This window comes from Hyperolius riggenbachi, chromosome 9 (assembly GCF_040937935.1).
Source record: "Hyperolius riggenbachi isolate aHypRig1 chromosome 9, aHypRig1.pri, whole genome shotgun sequence".
Classification (NCBI taxonomy): domain Eukaryota; kingdom Metazoa; phylum Chordata; class Amphibia; order Anura; family Hyperoliidae; genus Hyperolius; species Hyperolius riggenbachi.
Genome location: NC_090654.1, coordinates 129786339 through 129806521, shown reverse-complemented (window position 1 = coordinate 129806521; position 20183 = coordinate 129786339). Strand labels below are relative to the sequence as shown.

Sequence of the window (20183 nt, the reverse complement as noted above, 5' to 3'; positions counted from 1 at the left end):
TCGTATCGTTCAGGTCGGCCGATACTTTATTGTACTCGACTGTGGTGCGTGCCAATACTATATTTTGTAATCTCTTGGCCAGATCTAAATGTGCCACTGTCCAATCTTCAACAAACTGTTTGTCCTCGCGGTACTCGGATGGTTCCCAGTACCGTCTAAACCCCCTGGCTACAATGCCGTCCTCTTTGTATCGTTTTAGGGTGGTGACTGTCCAGAAAAGTTTTGTTTCCTGCTCGCTAAGTCTCCCCAATTTGGTCTCCAAGACCCGGGCCCCTACCTCCTTGTTTGCTTCTGTGGAGGCTGCTGTGTTTGAGAAGAAGTTTGTAAGATCCTCTCTTCCTACAGCCACTTTGTCGCTCACACATAACAGTGAATCGATGTCGAGTAAATCTATATCATTGTCACTATCACTGAACTCGTCTGCATTCTCTATAGCCTCATTTGATCGTGAGGTCATGGTAGGGGTGCTCAACTCAATGGAGAGAAGAAAGAGGAAACAACCAGTGCCTTGTGAGACCTAGATATGTTGAGTGACACTCCCTGCTTAACGATCTGCAGAAACGTGTGAATGGCATGAAGCAAACAAATTTTACTCTGGGAGACATGTACTTCTTACTAGTATGTGTTTCAAATTTTAAGATTTTCCTGTACTTTTTAACTAGTAACGAAATAAGCTGAACCATATATTTGAAGGTGTTTTATAGCATAGGCACTTGTTATGTTACAACTATGAAAGGATAAAACACAAAAAAAGTGTATTTTCTGAATGTATGTTTATTTTCCCCTGTAAAATGGCTGTAAAATAGAATAAGTTTGGAAAATGTATAGTACCCACAGAAAGTCTAGCTTGTCCTGGGGTGGGAGGGGGGGGGGGGGGATATAATCACTTAGATGGCATGGCATAAGTAATGGAAAAGTTATTGCTGTATCAGAACACATAAGAACATTCCTGAAGATTTGTCAAAATTGGCATAAGGTTCTTATGTTGGAATACAGTTTTTCTTTCTCCAACTGTAATGCTCCTCCAAGTTCTATTTTGTTCTCACCTGTCCCTGCAACATTTTTCCAGTATCCTTCTGGTTTGTCCTCATGATCATTATTATTTAGTATTTATATAGCGCCGACATCTTCCGCAGCGCTGTACAGAGTATATTGTCTTGTCACTTAACTGTCCTCTGAGGGGCTTACTATCTAATCCCTACCATAGTCCTATGTCTATGTATGTATTGTGTAGTGTATGTATTGTAGTCTACGGCATATTTAGGGGGAAGCCAATTAACTTATCTGTATGTTTTTTGGGGGTGTGGGAGGAAACCGGAGTACCTGGAGAAAACCCACGCAGACACAGAGAGGACATACAAACTCCTTGCAGATGCTGACCTGGCTGGGATTCGAACCGGCGACCCAGCGATGCAAGGCGAGAGCGCTAACCACTACGCCACCGTGCTGCCCTCTCTGTATGTCAGTATATATAAGCTGTGTTTTTCACATTTTGTCAGTAACCAAGCCCGACGAAGGCTTATTATTAGAGTTGGGCCGAACGGTTCGCCTGCGAACGGTTCCATGCGAACTTCAGTGGTTCGCGTCCCGCAGGCGAACCTTTGCAGAAGTTCGGTTCGCCCCATAATGCACATGGAGGGTCAACTTTGACCCTCTACATCACAGTCAGTTAGGCTACACTAGCCCCTGGAGCCCCACCCCCCCTTATATAAGGCAGGCAGCGGCGGCCATTACGGTCACTCGTGTGCTGCCTGCGTTAGTGAGAGTAGGGCGAGCTGCTGCAGACTGTCTCTCAGGGAAAGATTAGTTAGGCTTAACTTGTTCCTGTCTGGCTGCATACCCGTTCTGTGAACCCACCACTGCATACCTGTGCTGTGAACCCACCACTGCATACCTGTGCTGTGAACCCACCACTGCATACCTGTGCTGTGAACCCACCACTGCATACCTGTGCTGTGAACCCACCACTGCATACCTGTTCTGTGAACCCACCACTGCATACCTGTGCTGTGAACCCACCACTGCATACCTGTTCAGTGAACCCACCACTGCATACCTGTGCTGTGAACCCACCACTGCATACCTGTTCAGTGAACCTGCCACTGCATACCTGTTCTGTGAACCCACCACTGCATACCTGTTCAGTGAACCCACCACTGCATACCTGTTCAGTGAACCCACCACTGCATACCTGTTCAGTGAACCTGCCACTGCATACCTGTTCTGTGAACCCACCACTGCATACCTGTTCAGTGAACCCACCACTGCATACCTGTGCTGTGAACCCACCACTGCATACCTGTGCTGTGAACCCACCACTGCATACCTGTTCAGTGAACCCACCACTGCATACCTGTGCTGTGAACCCACCACTGCATACCTGTTCTGTGAACCCACCACTGCATACCTGTTCTGTGAACCCGCCACTGCATACCTGTTGTGTTCAGTGAACCCGCCACTGCATACCTGTTCTGTTCAGTGGACCCGCCACTGTATACCTGTTTAGTGACCCCGCCACTGCATACCTGTTGTGTTCAGTGAACCTGCCACTGCATACCTGTTCTGTGAACCCGCCACTGTATACCTGTTCTGTTCAGTGAACCCGCCACTGTATACCTGTTCAGTGAACCCACCACTGCATACCTGTGCTGTGGACTCACCACTGCATACCTGTTCTGTGAACCCACCACTGCATACCTGTTCAGTGAACCCACCACTGCATACCTGTTGTGTTCAGTGAACCCGCCACTGCATACCTGTTCTGTTCAGTAGACCCGCCACTGTATACCTGTTTAGTGACCCCGCCACTGCATACCTGTTGTGTTCAGTGAACCTGCCACTGTATACCTGTACTGTTTAGTGAACCCGCCACTGCATACCTGTTCTGTTCAGTGGACCCGCCACTGTATACCTGTTTAGTGACCCCGCCACTGCATACCTGTTGTGTTCAGTGAACCTGCCACTGTATACCTGTACTGTTCAGTGAACCCGCCACTGCATACCTGTTCTGTGAACCCACCACTGCATACCTGTTCAGTGAACCCACCACTGCATACCTGTTGTGTTCAGTGAACCCGCCACTGCATACCTGTTCTGTTCAGTGGACCCGCCACTGTATACCTGTTTAGTGACCCCGCCACTGCATACCTGTTGTGTTCAGTGAACCCGCCACTGTATACCTGTACTGTTCAGTGAACCCGCCACTGCATACCTGTTCTGTGAACCCACCACTGCATACCTGTTTAGTGAACCCACCACTGCATACCTGTTCTGTTCAGTGAACCCGCCACTGCATACCTGTTCTGTTCAGTGGACCCGCCACTGTATACCTGTTTAGTGAACCCGCCACTGCATACCTGTTGTGTTCAGTGAACCCGCCACTGTATACCTGTACTGTTCAGTGAACCCGCCACTGCATACCTGTTCTGTGAACCCACCACTGCATACCTGTTCAGTGAACCCACCACTGCATACCTGTTCTGTTCAGTGAACCCGCCACTGTATACCTGTTCAGTGAACCCGCCACTGCATACCTGTTGTGTTCAGTGAACCCGCCACTGTATACCTGTACTGTTTAGTGAACCCGCCACTGCATACCTGTTGTGTTCAGTGAACCTGCCACTGCATACCTGTTCTGTGAACCCGCCACTGCATACCTGTTGTGTTCAGTGAACCCGCCACTGTATACCTGTACTGTTCAGTGAACCCACCGCATCAGTGCGCATACCTGTGCAGTTAAGTGAACCCACCTACCTACGTGAGTGCACGCAGTGTGATATACCACTCCGTGCATACCCGATATGGACAAAACAGGTAGAGGAAGAGGTAGTGCCAGAGCCAGAGGAAGGCCACCCGGCAGGTCTGCGCGAGGTCGTGTAAATGTAATTTCGTGTGGACCTGGCCCACAGTACAGTGCTCGGAAGAAGGCACGTCCCATCACGTCCCAAGATTGTCAGGACGTGGTTGAGTATTTAGCGACACAGAACACCTCATCTTGCTCAGCCACCAGCGCTACTACTAGCACCACTTCCGCTGCATTTGACACTTCGCAAGAATTATTTAGTGGTGAAATCACTGATGCACAGCCATTGTTGTTACAGCCAGATGAATTTTCACCAGCTCATATGTCTGCGTTACGCGGCAACACTATGGATGTAACGTGTAAGGAGGATGAAGGACCTACTGATGGTGCATGTTTGGATTTTTCTGAGTCAAGCGAAGCTGGGCAGGATGACTACGATGATGACGATGATAGGGATCCTCTGTATGTTCCCAATAGAGAAGATGAAGAGGGGGACAGTTCAGAGGGGGAGTCAGAGAGTAGTAGGAGGAGAGAAGTTGCTGAAAGAAGCTGGGGCAGCTCTTCGTCAGAAACAGCTGGTGGCAGAGTCCGGCACCATGTATCACCACCTATGTACAGCCAGCCAACTTGCCCTTCAGCATCAGCTGCTGAGGTCCCCATAGTGCCCACATCCCAGGGTGGCCCAGCGGTGTGGAAATTTTTTAATGTGTGTGCCTCAGATCGGACCAAAGCCATCTGTTCGCTCTGCCAACAAAAATTGAGCCGTGGAAAGGCCAACACTCACGTAGGGACAAGTGCCTTACGAAGGCACCTGGAGAAAAGGCACAAACAGCAATGGGATGGCCACCTGAGCAAAAGCAGCAGCAGCACACAAAAGCAAAGCCACCCTCCTTCTCCTCTTCCTCCTCCATCAGGTGCATTATCTGCTTCTGCCGCTTTCTCCCTTCCACCTTCACAGGCACCCTCCTCCACTCCGCCTCTGCCCTTGAGCGGTTCCTGCTCCTCTGCCCACAGCAGCAGTCAGGTGTCCGTGAAGGAAATGTTTGAGCGGAAGAAGCCAATTTCGGCCAGTCACCCCCTTGCCCGGCGTCTGACAGCTGGCGTGGCGGAACTGTTAGCTCAGCAGCTGTTACCATACCGGCTGGTGGACTCTGAGGCCTTCCTTAAATTTGTGGCCATCGGAACACCGCAGTGGAAGATGCCAGGCCGCACTTATTTTTCGAGAAAGGCCATACCCCAACTGCACCATGAAGTTGAGAGGCAAGTGGTGTCATCTCTTGCGAAGAGCGTTGGGTCAAGGGTACACCTGACCACGGATGCCTGGTCTGCCAAGCACGGGCAGGGCCGCTACATTACGTACACAGCCCATTGGGTGAACCTGGTGGTGAACGATGGCAAGCAGGGCGCAGCGGACCAAATTGTGACACCTCCACGGCTTGCAGGCAGGCCTCCTGCCACCTCCTCTCCTCCTGCTACATGCTCTTCGCTGTCCTCCTCCTCCTTGGCTGAGTGGCAGTTCTCCTCTCCAGCTACACAGCCCCAGCTCCGCAGGGCCTATGCTGCATGCCAGGTAAGACGGTGTCACGCCATCTTAGACATGTCTTGTCTCAAAGCGGAGAGTCACACTGGAGCAGCTCTCCTGGCTGCTCTTAAGAAACAGGTGGATGAGTGGCTGACCACGCACCACCTGGAGATAGGCAACGTGGTGTGCGACAACGGCAGCAATCTGCTTGCCGCTTTGCATATGGGGAAGCTGACACACATACCCTGCATGGCACATGTCATGAATCTAGTGGTTCAAAGATTTGTGGCAAAGTACCCTGGCTTAGCGAATGTCCTGAAGCAGGCCAGGAAGTTATGTGGGCATTTGAGGCGGTCTTACACAGCCATGGCACGCTTTGCGGAAATTCAGCGCAAAAACAACATGCCGGTGAGACGCCTCATTTGCGATAGCCCGACTCGCTGGAACTCGACCCTGCTCATGTTCTCCCGCCTGCTAGAACAGAAGAAAGCCGTGACCCACTACCTCTACAACTACAGTAGAATGAAACAGTCTGGGAAGATGGGGATGTTCTGGCCCGACAACTGGACACTGATGAAAAATGCATGCAGGCTCATGCGGCCGTTTGAGGAGGTGACCAACCTGGTGAGCCGCAGTGAGGGCACCATCAGCGACTTAATTCCCTACGCTTACTTCTTGGAGCGTGCTGTGCGTAGAGTGGTGGATGAAGCTGTGAATGAGCGTGACCAGGAACCGTTACGGCAGGAACAGGCATGGGACCAATTTTCATCAGACCCAGCTGTTTCCTCAACACCTGCGGCAGCACAGAGGGGGGAGGAGGAGGAAGAAGAGAAGTCGTGTGCAGAAGACGAGTCAGACTCAGAGGATGATGAGCAAGGTGTTTCTTTGGGGGAGGAGGAGGAGGAGGAGGGGACAGTGGCAGGAGAACAACCGCAGCAGGCGTCGCAAGGGGCTTGTGCTGCTCAACCTTCCCGTGGTATTGTTCGCGGCTGGGGGGAGGAGGTTGACTTACCTGACGTCACTGAGGAAGAGCAAGAGGAGATGGAGGGTACTGGATCCGACTTTGTGCAGATGATGTCTTTTATGCTGTCCTGCCTGTTGAGGGACCCCCGTATAAAAAACCTCAAGGGGAATGAGCTGTACTGGGTGGCCACACTACTAGACCCTCGGTACAGGCACAAAGTGGCGGACCTGTTACCAACTCACCGGAAGGTGGAAAGGATGCAGCACATGCAGAACCAGCAGTCAACTATGCTTTACAATGCCTTTAAGGGTGATGTGACAGCACAACGCCAGCAAGGTACCACTGCCACTAATCCTCCTCCCGTGTCCACGCAGTCAAAGACAGGACGCTCCAGCGATCTCATGGTGATGTCGGACATGCGGACGTTCTTTAGTCCAACGCCTCGCCGTAGCCCTTCCGGATCCACCCTCCACCAACGCCTGGAACGGCAGGTAGCCAACTACCTGGCCTTAAGTGTGGATGTAGACACTGCTGTGAACAGCGATGAGGAACCCTTGAACTACTGGGTGCGCAGGCTTGACCTGTGGCCAGAGCTGTCCCAATTTGCCATCCAACTTCTCTCCTGCCCTGCCGCAAGCGTCCTGTCAGAAAGGACCTTCAGTGCAGCTGGAGGCATTGTCACAGAGAAGAGAAGTCGCCTAAGTCACAAAAGTGTTAAGTACCTCACCTTTATCAAAATGAATGAGGCATGGATCCCGGAGGGCTGCTGCCTGCCCCAAGACTAAGTCAGTCCCCGCAAACACAGCATCTCTGCCTGCACGCCGTGTGACTGGCTGCCTGGCCTGCCCCAAGAAGACTAAGTCGCTCCCAGTCCCTCCACACAGCATGTCTGCCTGCAGGCCACTTGACTACCTTCTCCGCCACCACCAACAGGGTCCAGGACTCCAGGCGGATTGCTGAATTTTTTAGGCCGCTGCTAGCAGCGGCCGCTGTAATAATTTTTCTGGTGCATGTACATGACTGCCTAATTTTTCTGGCTGCACTGCGGGCAGCTGCAACAACAAAAGAAAAGGCATGTACATGCGCCCATTCCCCTTCGTGATCATTACCTTGCCGTGGTGAAGGGGCTCGCGTATCACAATGAAGCAATAACCGGCGCCTAGATGAGTGTCTCGGGGGGCACACAAAAGATAATAAGGTCGTTGCCTTATTGTGGTCAAACCAAATTTGATCAGCTGGACAGTCACTGTTCTGTCATTCAGCTACATCAGCCAGGCGACCATATGGGCTGTAAAGCCACCAAAACCTGCACTCTCGCCATAGTGCGCACCAGTCCAGCACGGCCGTCACTACACAAACAGCTGTTTGCGGTGCGTTACACGGTGAGTTTGGTGTGTCAGTGTGAAGCAGTACCTTAATTACACTACCTGATTGATGTATACACATGCAAGATGTTTTAAAGCACTTTAAGCCTGTCATTTAGCATTCAATGTGATTTCTGCCCTTAAAACGCTGCTTTGCGTCAAATCCAGATATTTCCCGGGGACTTTTGGCATGTATCCCACTCCGCCATGCCCCCCTCCAGGTGTTAGACCCCTTGAAACATCTTTTCCATCACTTTTGTGGCCAGAATAATTATTTTTTTTTTCAAAGTTCGCATCCCCATTGAAGTCTATTGCGGTTCGCGAACTTTAACGCGAACCGAACCTTCCGCGGAAGTTCGCGAACCAGGTTCGCGAACCTAAAATCGGAGGTTCGGCCCAACTCTACTTATTATTATCCAAAAGCTTGCTGTTTATTCATCTCTAAGTTAGCCAATAAATGGTATCATCCTGATTCAAAACTCCTTATTTTTACTGATGGCTAACACGGTACAACACTCTACTGCTGCTACCATGATCTTTAGCAAAGTGAAAAATTTGCCTATTGATTTTAAAGGCTGATATTTAATTGCTGCCATTCTTGCACTGTTAATGGCACAAGCCTCAAACCTGGTCATTGGGTGACTGGGGTTCAAATTCAGAAAAGGGGGTGGAGTCACAGCCAATCAGATTTGTTTCATTTCAGTGCAAATTATTGATGGCAAAGACAGAAAAGCTCACAAACTAGATCATTGAGTAATTGTGCGTTAGGGTTAGAAAAGTGGGTGGAGCCAACACAGGCAAATACATAACTGGGCAACACCCGGCCATCAGCTAGTTATATAATAATTTTAACTTTTGCCAAACACAGGTTTTTTTTTTCTTTTTCTCTTAGTTCAAAATCAAATATATAATAATTTGTGTTTTATTTGTTTAACTAGGTTTTCTTCATCTACTTTTAGGAAACATTCATCTAAAAATGTAGACCATTTGAAAGTGTTTACAAACTTTCAGGCAGCACTGTAGATTTAATTTGCATATTAATAGCTGTGTGAAGCTGGCGAAGAAGGTAACTTCAGCACACAGCTCTCAGTACTGAATGTGAGGAAAAAGGAATATGAAGTCGGCACTGCTGGAAACTGCATATTTATTCCACAGGTAGAAAAATGTTTTCATCACGTGCAAATAATAGAAGGTACACATACCATGTATTGAAGGCTGTGAGCTGGTGGTGGGTGCTGGGTGCAGGTTTAGCCTTACGGCCGTTTCGCGCTTTCTATGCGCTTCTACGGAGGCTGTATGTGAGGGGCAGGCTTGTCGGGTAGAAATAACCCTTCGTGTAGATGGGCGGCGGACATCCGCCTGCCGGAGCCGCCCCTCACGTTCCCTCTAAACCAATTGCGTAATGGAGCGCATCTGCGCTTCAGATCTGGCTTTAGGGAGGGAGTAAAACCATTCACTACGGATGCCGAGGAAAGCCACACTTTATTAGGTAGCTGCCTTTACTAAATGCTCACGGCATCATATATGCGGTTTAGCGCCATCTAGTGGCTAAAGGCCAAACTGTGGTGGAAAATATAAATAAATGTGAAAAGTGCATTGTGCATGTAGGTCACTACATAAAAATACTGTAGCGAAGCAAGTGTATAGATAAACTGCTCAAAAATTGATCAAATTGTGTGCTTATGAGAACAAAGACACACATAACTATAAAAGTGTCTGTGAACTAAGTGTTAAATTAGGAAAATGGGTGGCCATATCTTTAAAATTTATTCATGTTGGAGTGACTGGAATTGTCAAAATTGTGAAGTTAAAAATTAGCTCATTTAGAATGAGTGTAAAAAGAGAGGGGAAACTAGGGGAATGGCAAGGAGGGAAGTTGTTATCTGTCATTTTAATAACATATATATTGGAGTAAAGTAGAGGTAGGGAGAAGATATATGTATTAAAAGCTAATGTGTTATAAATAGGGAGGTTTATATAGCACTCTACCTATGCACACTGAAATTGGTGTGGATACTACAATTAAGGGTCTAGAAAGCATGCAAAGTCAGTATATTCATTAAGGCCCAGAGGACCCATGGCATCAGTTCTCAGTATAAGCAATACTTCCTCTCTTTTGAGCTTTTTCTCTCGGTCTCCACCTCTTCTCAGAGGGGGGATTTGAATAATTCCTGCAAAAGTCATTACTGAGGGGTCTCCATTGTGGGCTTCTCTTATATGTTCAATCAATCTTGGAGATCCATGGCCTGATTTTATCGAGTTAAAATGTTCTCTAAACCGCCTATTGATTGATCTTGTTGTTTCTCCCACGTAAAAGCGACCACACGGGCACCATATGGCGTACACAACGTACTCTGTTTGACACGTAAAAAAACGCATTTACTTTGCGTCGCAAGGGTCCTAACTGGAAGTTGTTCCCGACGTTCATTTGGTTGCAGGAAATGCAATGACCACATTTGTGGTTCCCGTGTGGTCCCGTGTACATCTGAAGTTCTCTTCTTAGTAGTGTTTAGTAGGGGTTTCCTTTCCTGGGAGTTTACTTTCCTAAAGGCCTGTTGTATTAGTTCTGTTTTATAGCCTCTTGCTAAAAGTCTCTTGCCCAGCTCCTCAGACTGTCGACGAAAATCGACGTCTAGCGCGTTGTTACGGCGCAGTCTGAGGAATTGGGCGTAAGGAAGGGTGCGGGTGACATGTTCTGGATGGAAGCTGGTATCATGGAGTAGGGCATTGGATGCCGTAACTTTCCTGAATCCCATCGGTATCAGTTTGTCTTCTTTTATGACCAACTCCAAGTCTAGGAAAGCCAACCTATCCTGTGCTATACTGGCTGTGAATGCCATGTTAACTTCATTGTCATTAATATAATGCATAAAGTCATTAAAGGTAGCATAAGTCCCAGACCAAAAAAACAGCACATCGTGCACATATCTGGACCACGCCCCAAGTTGATCCCTGAAGGGATTGCACGGGGAGTGGATAAAATCCTCCTCCCACCATGCAAGGAACAAATTCGCATATGTACAGGAGACAGCTGTCCCCATGGCGGTCCCTGAGGTCTGCCAGTACCATTTCCCGTCGAAGACAAAAGAGTTATGTGTCAACACAAACTCTAGACTGTCGCAAATGAAGTTTTTGAAACTCTCATCTTTGTCTGTGCGATCCAAAAAAGTTCTGATCGCTACGAGACCCCTCAGTAATGACTTTTGCAGGAATTATTCAAATCCCCCCTCTGAGAAGAGGTGGAGACCGAGAGAAAAAGCTCAAAAGAGAGGAAGTATTGCTTATACTGAGAACTGATGCCATGGGTCCTCTGGGCCTTAATGAATATACTGACTTTGCATGCTTTCTAGACCCTTAATTGTAGTATCCACACCAATTTCAGTGTGCATAGGTAGAGTGCTATATAAACCTCCCTATTTATAACACATTAGCTTTTAATACATATATCTTCTCCCTACCTCTACTTTACTCCAATATATATGTTATTAAAATGACAGATAACAACTTCCCTCCTTGCCATTCCCCTAGTTTCCCCTCTCTTTTTAAACTCATTCTAAATGAGCTAATTTTTAACTTCACAATTTTGACAATTCCAGTCACTCCAACATGAATAAATTTTAAAGATATGGCCACCCATTTTCCTAATTTAACACTTAGTTCACAGACACTTTTATAGTTATGTGTGTCTTTGTTCTCATAAGCACACAATTTGATCAATTTTTGAGCAGTTTATCTATACACTTGCTTCGCTACAGTATTTTTATGTAGTGACCTACATGCACAATGCACTTTTCACATTTATTTATATTTTCCACCACAGTTTGGCCTTTAGCCACTAGATGGCGCTAAACCGCATATATGATGCCGTGAGCATTTAGTAAAGGCAGCTACCTAATAAAGTGTGGCTTTCCTCGGCATCCGTAGTGAATGGTTTCACTCCCTCCCTAAAGCCAGATCTGAAGCGCAGATGCGCTCCATTACGCAATTGGTTTAGAGGGAACGTGAGGGGCGGCTCCGGCAGGCGGATGTCCGCCGCCCATCTACACGAAGGGTTATTTCTACCCGACAAGCCTGCCTCTCACATACAGCCTCCGTAGAAGCGCATAGAAAGCGCGAAACGGCCGTAAGGCTAAACCTGCACCCAGCACCCACCACCAGCTCACAGCCTTCAATACATGGTATGTGTACCTTCTATTATTTGCACGTGATGAAAACATTTTTCTACCTGTGGAATAAATATGCAGTTTCCAGCAGTGCCGACTTCATATTCCTTTTTCCTCACATCCAGTAAATGACTAAGCCTGTCTGAGCACGCTGATCAAGACCACAGACCAGTCCTGCCAAGACCCTGCTGGTCCCACACATTCTGTGTAGACTCAGCTGCAGTGCCGACCTCTCCTCATATCCTCTGTGCCCCCCAAAGCTCTCAGTACTGAGAAGCAGCTCAGCACCGAAGCTGGGCACCGTCATCAGGGCCGGATTTCTAGGAAGGCCACAAAGGTAAAGGCCTAGGGCGATAAAATTCAGCAGGGCGCAGGACTTGGAGAGATAAGAGGTCACATGTCAAAGTAAATCACTTCTGCTTTGCTCTATTCTGCCTGAATTCCAGAGATCTCTGCATCTCTCTCATTGCAGAGTGTGTGTGATGACAGCATCTGTTGTCATCTGAGGATCTTGTCCTTAGTATAATGAGTGGGGACATACAAGCTGCTGTGAGAAGAAAAATATATGGGCTCAAGTAGTAGAACTTTTGAGTTCAGATTAGTTTCTTTATGCACGCATTCACAGACAGGAATTATCAGCTCTCCTCTCCCCCTGACTGATGTTTATTACTTGGTCAGAGCTGTTAAAGAAAACCTGAACTGAAAATTTAAAGTCAAAATAACCATACACAGGTCATACTTGCCTCCCGTGTAGTCTACTCCTCAATCTCTTTCTCCTTTCCCACATCCTGTTTGTCCATTGTGACCAAGGGAATTCTCTGTCCTCCATTTTGAAAATGGTAATTACCCCATAACAGCTTTCTGGTCAGCACACTGTAAAACTGTCATATCGCCCACTTGAGCCATAGGAAAACATAGACATTACTTGGCACATCAGCTGTCCTCTCAGCTATAACTGACAGCAACTGATAAATAACTGACAGCAACTGATATATTTCAATTCTGACAAAATGTTGTCAGAACTCAAAGCGATCACTGTCAGAAGAAAATGGTGCGCTTCTGAGAGGAACTATTAGCAAGGTAACTATGTAATGTTCATTTGAAGTTACCTCATGTGTTTATTATAAATAATTTTACTCAGTACAGGTTCTCTTTAAAGACCTGAGACCTGTTGAATTTATGGTTTGTTTTCTTTCCTGACAGCAACATTCTCTTTGCTACAGTTTAACTCTTTCCTGACATGTTTTAGAAGCAGCAAAGCATTGTTCTGTGTTAGACATCAGTGAAAGCAGGATGTTTTGAAACAGAATGACAACTGTATTACATTTATTTATATTTACAAAACAATGTATTCATCTCCTGCTGACTGTATGCCCTTACATCTTGTATACTGGAACAAAGTCTGAAGATGGCTCATTAGCCAAAGGCTCACTGTTTTCTTTCGGTTAGCCAATAAATATTATCATTCTATTACAACACGTAAAAACTTCCTGCTGACTGATTAAGATTTTCTTAACTTGCCCTAAGTGCTAAATTGTCACTGTGTAAAGTACACCTCAGCTTATGCTAGGTACACATGATGCAATTTTCTGACAGATTTACTGTCAGATCAACTATTTCCAACATGTCCGATCTGCTATCCGATAGATTTTCTGAATCATTTTTTCATAGAAATGAACGGAAAATCGATTGAAAAATTGATCAGAAATCAGGTCAGACATTGGAAATAATCGATCCGACAGTAAATCTGTCAGAATTGCATCATGTGTACCTAGCATTACACTACATCTATGCCAGCGTGTGTAGTGTCGGATCCTTCTACTTAACCTGTTCTCTGTTTTGGATGGGTTTCTTTCCTTTGCGCTGCACCATCACCTGTTTGTGACTCAGACTGAAGCAAGTCGCACAAAGGACAAAGAAGCAGCGCATACTCTGTCCTCTCTGGCTTCTTGTAATTTTGCACTCCAGTACTGATGTGCACAGCAGCCGAGGCTTGGAGTGTTATGGGTATGTGTACTTGACAAGTGCTGCTCATATATGCATCATTTCTGAATTATGCAAGCCCTGAACACTATCAGCTGCTGTGCATCCAGGCTGGAGTGCAAAATTACATGGAGTGGCCAGAGCATGCACTGCGTCTTTGTTGAAGGGATGGGGGGGGGGGGCAAAGCAGCAAAACAGACAGGAGCCCATTTAACACAGTGATCAATAGACTTGGACAGAATGGGGGTGTGGGGGGCGGTTGGTGACAGCCGGCCTAGGGCGCTGGAAAGTACAAATCCGGCCCTGACCGTCATAGCAGCGATGCTATAATGTGCGCTCCATGCAAGAGTAATTTGGGGATCTGGCAATCGCTGGACCCTGATTTACATCTCCCTCCGAGTTGCTACAACTTGAAGGGGAATAGTATTTAACACCCAAGGAGAGTAGTCATACGGCTCGTCCTGCGCCCAACTCACCAGCGGCGTATAATATGTATGCGAAGCTGGCCCCCCTACAATCAGCACAAATAAAAATGTCATCATGTTTGTTTAGTGCTGTATTTTCTCTCATTTGTGCTGCAAAAATTAAGATTTGTGCTGCTTTCATTTTGAAGATAATAGCAATCCCCCCCCAGACAATACCATCATACAGCGCCCACACAGCAGCCTACGGGCATGGAACTTGAGTGGGAAGATAGTGCCGTATTTGTACTTATCTGTAATGAAAAAAAAATATCATCATTCTATCTTTTATAGTTTTTGAGATACACAAGATTTTATAGAGGTCAATAGTGAACTACATCTGTAAAAGCAAATTACAGCCAGGTGCAGGTCACAGGAAATTCAAGTATATTGGAAGACCTCTGCAAGCAAATTGCAAATCTTCCTATCTTGATGCAAGAAGTTTGGCAAAGCTACCTCCAAATGAGAATTGTCTCCTTCTAGTTTCAGCTGCAGCATCAGTCCCCATGACTTCACCTGCCATGTCAATCTCTTCTACTCCTAAATCCAAGCTCCTTCTGCCTGCTAGCTGTACGTCTCCCTCCAGTCTCCAAGGGCCTTCTGCTTTTAGGAACCAATTCTTCTCTGATCAGATTCTGAATAGAGAGGGATCAATCATTTTCCACATTGGGTGGCAGTCTATGAGTGTGTGGCTACTGGCTGTGAGAATCCGCTCAGCTGCCTGCGCAGGCAGGCAGCCTTTTGACCATTGTTTAGGTTTGCATGCTGCAGGACCCTGGAACAGAGACCTGTCTTTCCATTGCAAGTTCTGGTCTGTTCTCTTGCTGGGGAATTTGCATACATTCGTTATGCAAATCCCCTACCTGCCTTCTTTGATGACTGGCACTATAAGAGCTTTATGTTTCTCAGAAGGCTTTGCTGGTCATTTCCCTTCCATGGTCTGTTCCTGATGGACACTGCCGGAGTGTCAGCCGTTGCTATCTAGTATAGTTAATTCCTGGGGGTTGCTTTAGGCTCCCCTTCTAGCCCAGTCAGGTTGTATTATCTGTTTGTTTGTTCTGTTGCCATTGTCCTGTCCCAACGGTGGTCGACAGGAGATGGTTCTGATCTCTGTTCTTGGAGTATAGCTGGTGCAGCGGTTGCTACCAGCTAACTCTTCTGTTCTGTCTCCTGGGATCGCGCTAGCCACTTTTCGCTAGCGCTGGGGATCCTTCTGTTCTGTCTCCTGGGATCGCGCTAGCCACTTTTCGCTAGCGCTGGGGATCCTTCTGTTCTGTCTTCTGGGATCGCGCTAGTCACTTTTCGCTAGCGCTGGGGATCCTTCTGTTCTGCTACTCTGTACCTGGATCGCACTCGCTTCTCGCTAGTGCTGTGGATCCTATCTCTCGCTTGTCCCTGTTTTCGTGTGTCTGTCTTGTCTGCTACGACCGCTTGCTGGAGGCTCGGTGAGGTAACCGTTAAGCAAGCGTTCGCGTCCTCTGTTTCATGTTTGTCTGTCGATGGTTAGGTAGGCGTGCTTGTCTCTATTGTGCTTATCACGTGGAGACCGCGCATAACCGCGTGCACTGTTGCGAATGAGTGCGGTGTTCGCGGTTAGCTAGCGTTTGTTATTTTTTGTATCTCCTCATTGTATTATTTGCTGTGCCTTTGCTACCCTTGTGCCCTGTTTTGCTCAGTCGTGTGTCTCTGTCGGCAATCGCCATTCTTGCGATTGCATTCCCACTTCGTTTCCGCCGTTGTGTGTTCACCGTCGCTGGGTGGCGACTAGTTTGGTGGACACACATTGGTTCTGTACCTTTGCTCTGTTTCTTGTGGGCTATCCAGCCCTGCCTGATCGTACCTTGTCCTGGATCTGTACAATTCCCTTCTGGCATCTGTGGCTGTGCAGCGACTGTGTTCGCCTGCACTCCACAGCGCCATCTGCCGGAGGGAATTGCCCTCTGCGGGTGCATAGCACCTAGCCTGGGTGTCCTCAAATATACGCTTGTGGAGGAAATCCGCCGCGTCAGCGCACGTCTGGTGCGCTGACCGCGAATACGATTCCACAATCGTTACACTGGCTAGATTAGGTTGTAAACTAAAGGAGTGATCTCTCTCCCATGTTGGCTTAAAGCCACATAAAATGCTACTGGAATTTCTTCCTTCTTGACTTCTGTAGTGTTCAGGCCAGGGGCTTCCCAAAGCAAGAACATTTTTACCTCTTCTGCCTGTTTAGAAATCCACCGTAATTAGTGGCAATAAGCGTAGACTGGCGGCAATAAGCGGAAATTTGGGCTCCCGGAGGCACTTCATAAAATTGTGAATAAACATACATATATCCAGGCACATCGCCTCTAGTTAGGACATTAAATAAATTTTTAGGGAAAGGGAGGTGCTGAAGGGGGTGTGGCTAGAAACAGCAAAAATCAATTAACCCTTCGCACACTCACATGCAAATGTTCAAACAAATGCATTCACAGATTTACTCATCCAGGCACAACTGTTATCCCTACAGCTAAATTAAAAGCCAGGGTTTTAGTTCACAGAAGAATGCATTCTTATGCTTAGTCACCTATACTGCGTAGAAGTACCCAGGTAAACATAGGTGTCCTAACTCTGGCCCTGTAACATGCATAGTGCAGACATGCAAACACATTCATTGCATCAAACCTATCAATGGATTAGGAGCACACATCCTAACTTCCTCTCCTGGGAAAGACAGTGCATCTTACCAATCGCACAAGGGAGCTAACTTTATGTGTCCATGTGCACCATGCGCATACACCAGCATAAGCTGTCTGCATGCTGACAAACATACAGGGGAAGGGGGGAGTGCACCGAATTGGACTCTAGCCACTAGAGGCGATGTGCCTGGATATATGTATGTTTATTCTTATCATTGACCCCTGTGGCTAGGGTCCAATTCGGTGCACTCCCCCCTTCCCCTGTATGTTTGTCAGCATGCAGACAGCTTATGCTGGTGTATGCGCATGGTGCACATGGACACATAAAGTTAGCTCCCTTGTGCGATTGGTAAGATGCACTGTCTTTCCCAGGAGAGGAAGTTAGGATGTGTGCTCCTAATCCATTGATAGGTTTGATGCAATGAATGTGTTTGCATGTCTGCACTATGCATGTTACAGGGCCAGAGTTAGGACACCTATGTTTACCTGGGTACTTCTACGCAGTATAGGTGACTAAGCATAAGAATGCATTCTTCTGTGAACTAAAACCCTGGCTTTTAATTTAGCTGTAGGGATAACAGTTGTGCCTGGATGAGTAAATCTGTGAATGCATTTGTTTGAACATTTGCATGTGAGTGTGCGAAGGGTTAATTGATTTTTGATTTTTGAATTTTTCATAAAATTGTGGGTGGCACGGATTTTATCATTGTTGCAAATGACGCTCTTCTTTTCAAAGCACCTTGGGCTCCCTTATTTCCTGTTTTGTGCCAGGTATGGGAAGTTGCTGGATCCCTGAAGAAAAACCCAAAAAGGGAAGGGGCAGTATGTCCCAGGATGGTGGTGCTTATTGTAATGAGTGGGAGGTGAAGTCAGCAGGGGGTCTTCTGTCTCCAGGTATGGAAATGGTTAACATATTTTCACTGCGCAGTTCCCAGATATAAATTCAAAAAAATGTTCAACTTTCTGTATAAGTATCTGACTATAATGTTCATCTCTAAATTATATATACTGTACATGAAGGATGAAGAGTCTTGTGGCTAAAACTGGTTTAACCTTCCTCCTCAGGTGTGAGATGTGACTCGTGTTTAGAAAATAAGACAGTCTTTTCTACAGAGGGAGGAAACATCACTCTGCAAATAAATGAGTCGGATTTCATAAGCATAGAATGGTTCCGCAATCCAACTCAAATATTTATAGCTACAACATTTCCTGACAGAGGAATAGACAGTCGTTTTACTCCACAGAGACCAAGACTGGATAGCATCCCTGATGGTTCCTTAATCATCAAATCTCTACAGCTGGATGATCAAGGATGTTACAGAGCAAATATCCGCTGGAATAAAGACCTTGAAGACCTAAATAGATTCTATGATCTCAGAACATACCGTAAGTTACTACAATGCATTTATACAGCTTTGACACAACACAATTCAATGAACAATCCATGCCCCAGCCTCAAAACCCCACTTTACGCATAGTCTAATGTCCCTACTAAAGTCCACGGACAATTTGAGGGGTAGACAATGAATTTACTGGTATATTTTTGAGATGTGGGCTGAAACTTGAATGGCTAGAGAAAACTCATAAAACCATATGGAAAACATATAAACTCTATGCAAATACTATCATGGCCAAGATTCAAACCTAGTACTATAGTGCAATGCAGTGAGAATGGACGCTATTAACTAATTGCCTACTGCTCCACGCCAATTGACGTGAGCAGTGCAGCAGCCCCAGGACCACTCCACGATTGGCGTGAATGGCCCGAGTGGCTCTAGCTGGGGATCACGCGCTTATGCACAGCGCCGGTGGATGGCGATCTTTCGAATGCATCAATAGCAATGTATAATACACGTTGTTCTGGAAATAACGTGTATTATACGTGCTGCCTCCTCCTCTGGTGGTCACAGCGTCCGGGATCGACCACCAGAGAGGATGGCAGTCCTGATGTGAGTGCACACTGCACATTGCCCTCCCGCGATTGCCCTGACCATCGCTCACTGCTCCCTCACTGGCCCTGATAGGCGTCTGACTGAGGTCTGATTGACATCTGGTCGCTAGAGATGTCGCGAACCTCCTATTTTCGGTTCGCGGAAGGTTCGGTTTGCGGAAAAGTTCACGAACCGCAATAGACTTCAATGGGGATGCAAACTTTGAAAAATAGAAAAAATTATGCTGGCCACAAAAGTGATGAAAAAGATGTTTCAAGGGGTCTAACACCTGGAGGGGGGCATGGCGGAGTGGGATACATGCCCAAAGTCCCAGGGAAAAATCTGGATGTGACGCAAAGCAGCGTTTTAAGGGCAGAAATCACATTGAATGCTAAATTGCAGGCCTAAAGTGCTTTAAAACATCTTGCATGTGTATACATCAATCAGGGAGTGTAATTAGAGTTCTGCTTCACACTGACACACCAAACTCACTGTGTAACGCACCGCAAACAGCTGTTTGCATAGTGACGGCCGTGCTGGACTGGTGCGCACCGTGGCCAGAGTGTAGGCCGTGGCAGTTTTCAAGCCCATATGGTCGCCGGGCTGTGGTAGCTCAATGATAGAACAACAGTGACTGTCCAGCTGATCAAATTTGGTCTGTCCACAATGAAGCAACGACCTTATTATCTTCTTGTATGTAGGTAGGCATAGGTAGGAGTCCCAGTATAGGTAGGTAGGCATAGGTAGGAGTCCCAGTATAGGTAGGTAGGCATAGGTAGGTGCCTCAGTAGTTAGCTAGGCATAGGTAGGAGAACCATTATAGGTAGGTAGGCATAGGTAGGTGTCCCAGTATAGGTAGGTAGGCATAGGTAGGAGTCCCAGTATAGGTAGGTAGGTATAGGTAGGTGCCTCAGTAGTTAGCTAGGCATAGGTAGGAGACCCAGTATAGGTAGGTAAGCATAGGTAGGTGTCCCAGTAGTTAGCTAGGCATAGGTAGGAGACCCAGCATAGGTAGGTAGGCGTAGGTAGGTCCCCTAGTATAGATAGGTAGGTAGGTGTCCCCATATAGGTAAGTAGGTGCCCCAGTAGTTAGGTAGGCATAGGTAGGTGTCCCAGTATAGATAGTTAGGCAGGGGCTGGCTGGCACAGTAATAACAATTACCAAGGTCCAGCTGCAACAGATAGGGCTGTATGTCAGTGAGCAACACACACACAAAAAACCCACCAGGAAAGCATTAGCTCTCAAAAGAGCTGTTGAGGGGTGCTATTTTAGCAATAACAATCAGCCAGGGGTAAGCCAAGACCAAGAGCCTAACTAATCTGTCCCTAG

At 47.0% G+C, this 20183-nt stretch overlaps 1 protein-coding gene across 8 annotated transcripts in view; it reads left to right on the top strand.

Annotated features, from left to right (window-relative positions):
• The window catches only part of LOC137532689 (T-lymphocyte surface antigen Ly-9-like), an 883190-nt gene that overhangs the window by 598909 nt on the left and 264098 nt on the right, over positions 1–20183 (top strand). For all 8 annotated transcript variants that reach the window (XM_068253506.1, XM_068253510.1, XM_068253511.1 and 5 more), the window contains one exon: positions 17988–18308. In XM_068253506.1, coding sequence (XP_068109607.1) covers positions 17988–18308 — 321 coding nt within the window. The remainder of the gene's footprint in view (positions 1–17987; positions 18309–20183) is intronic.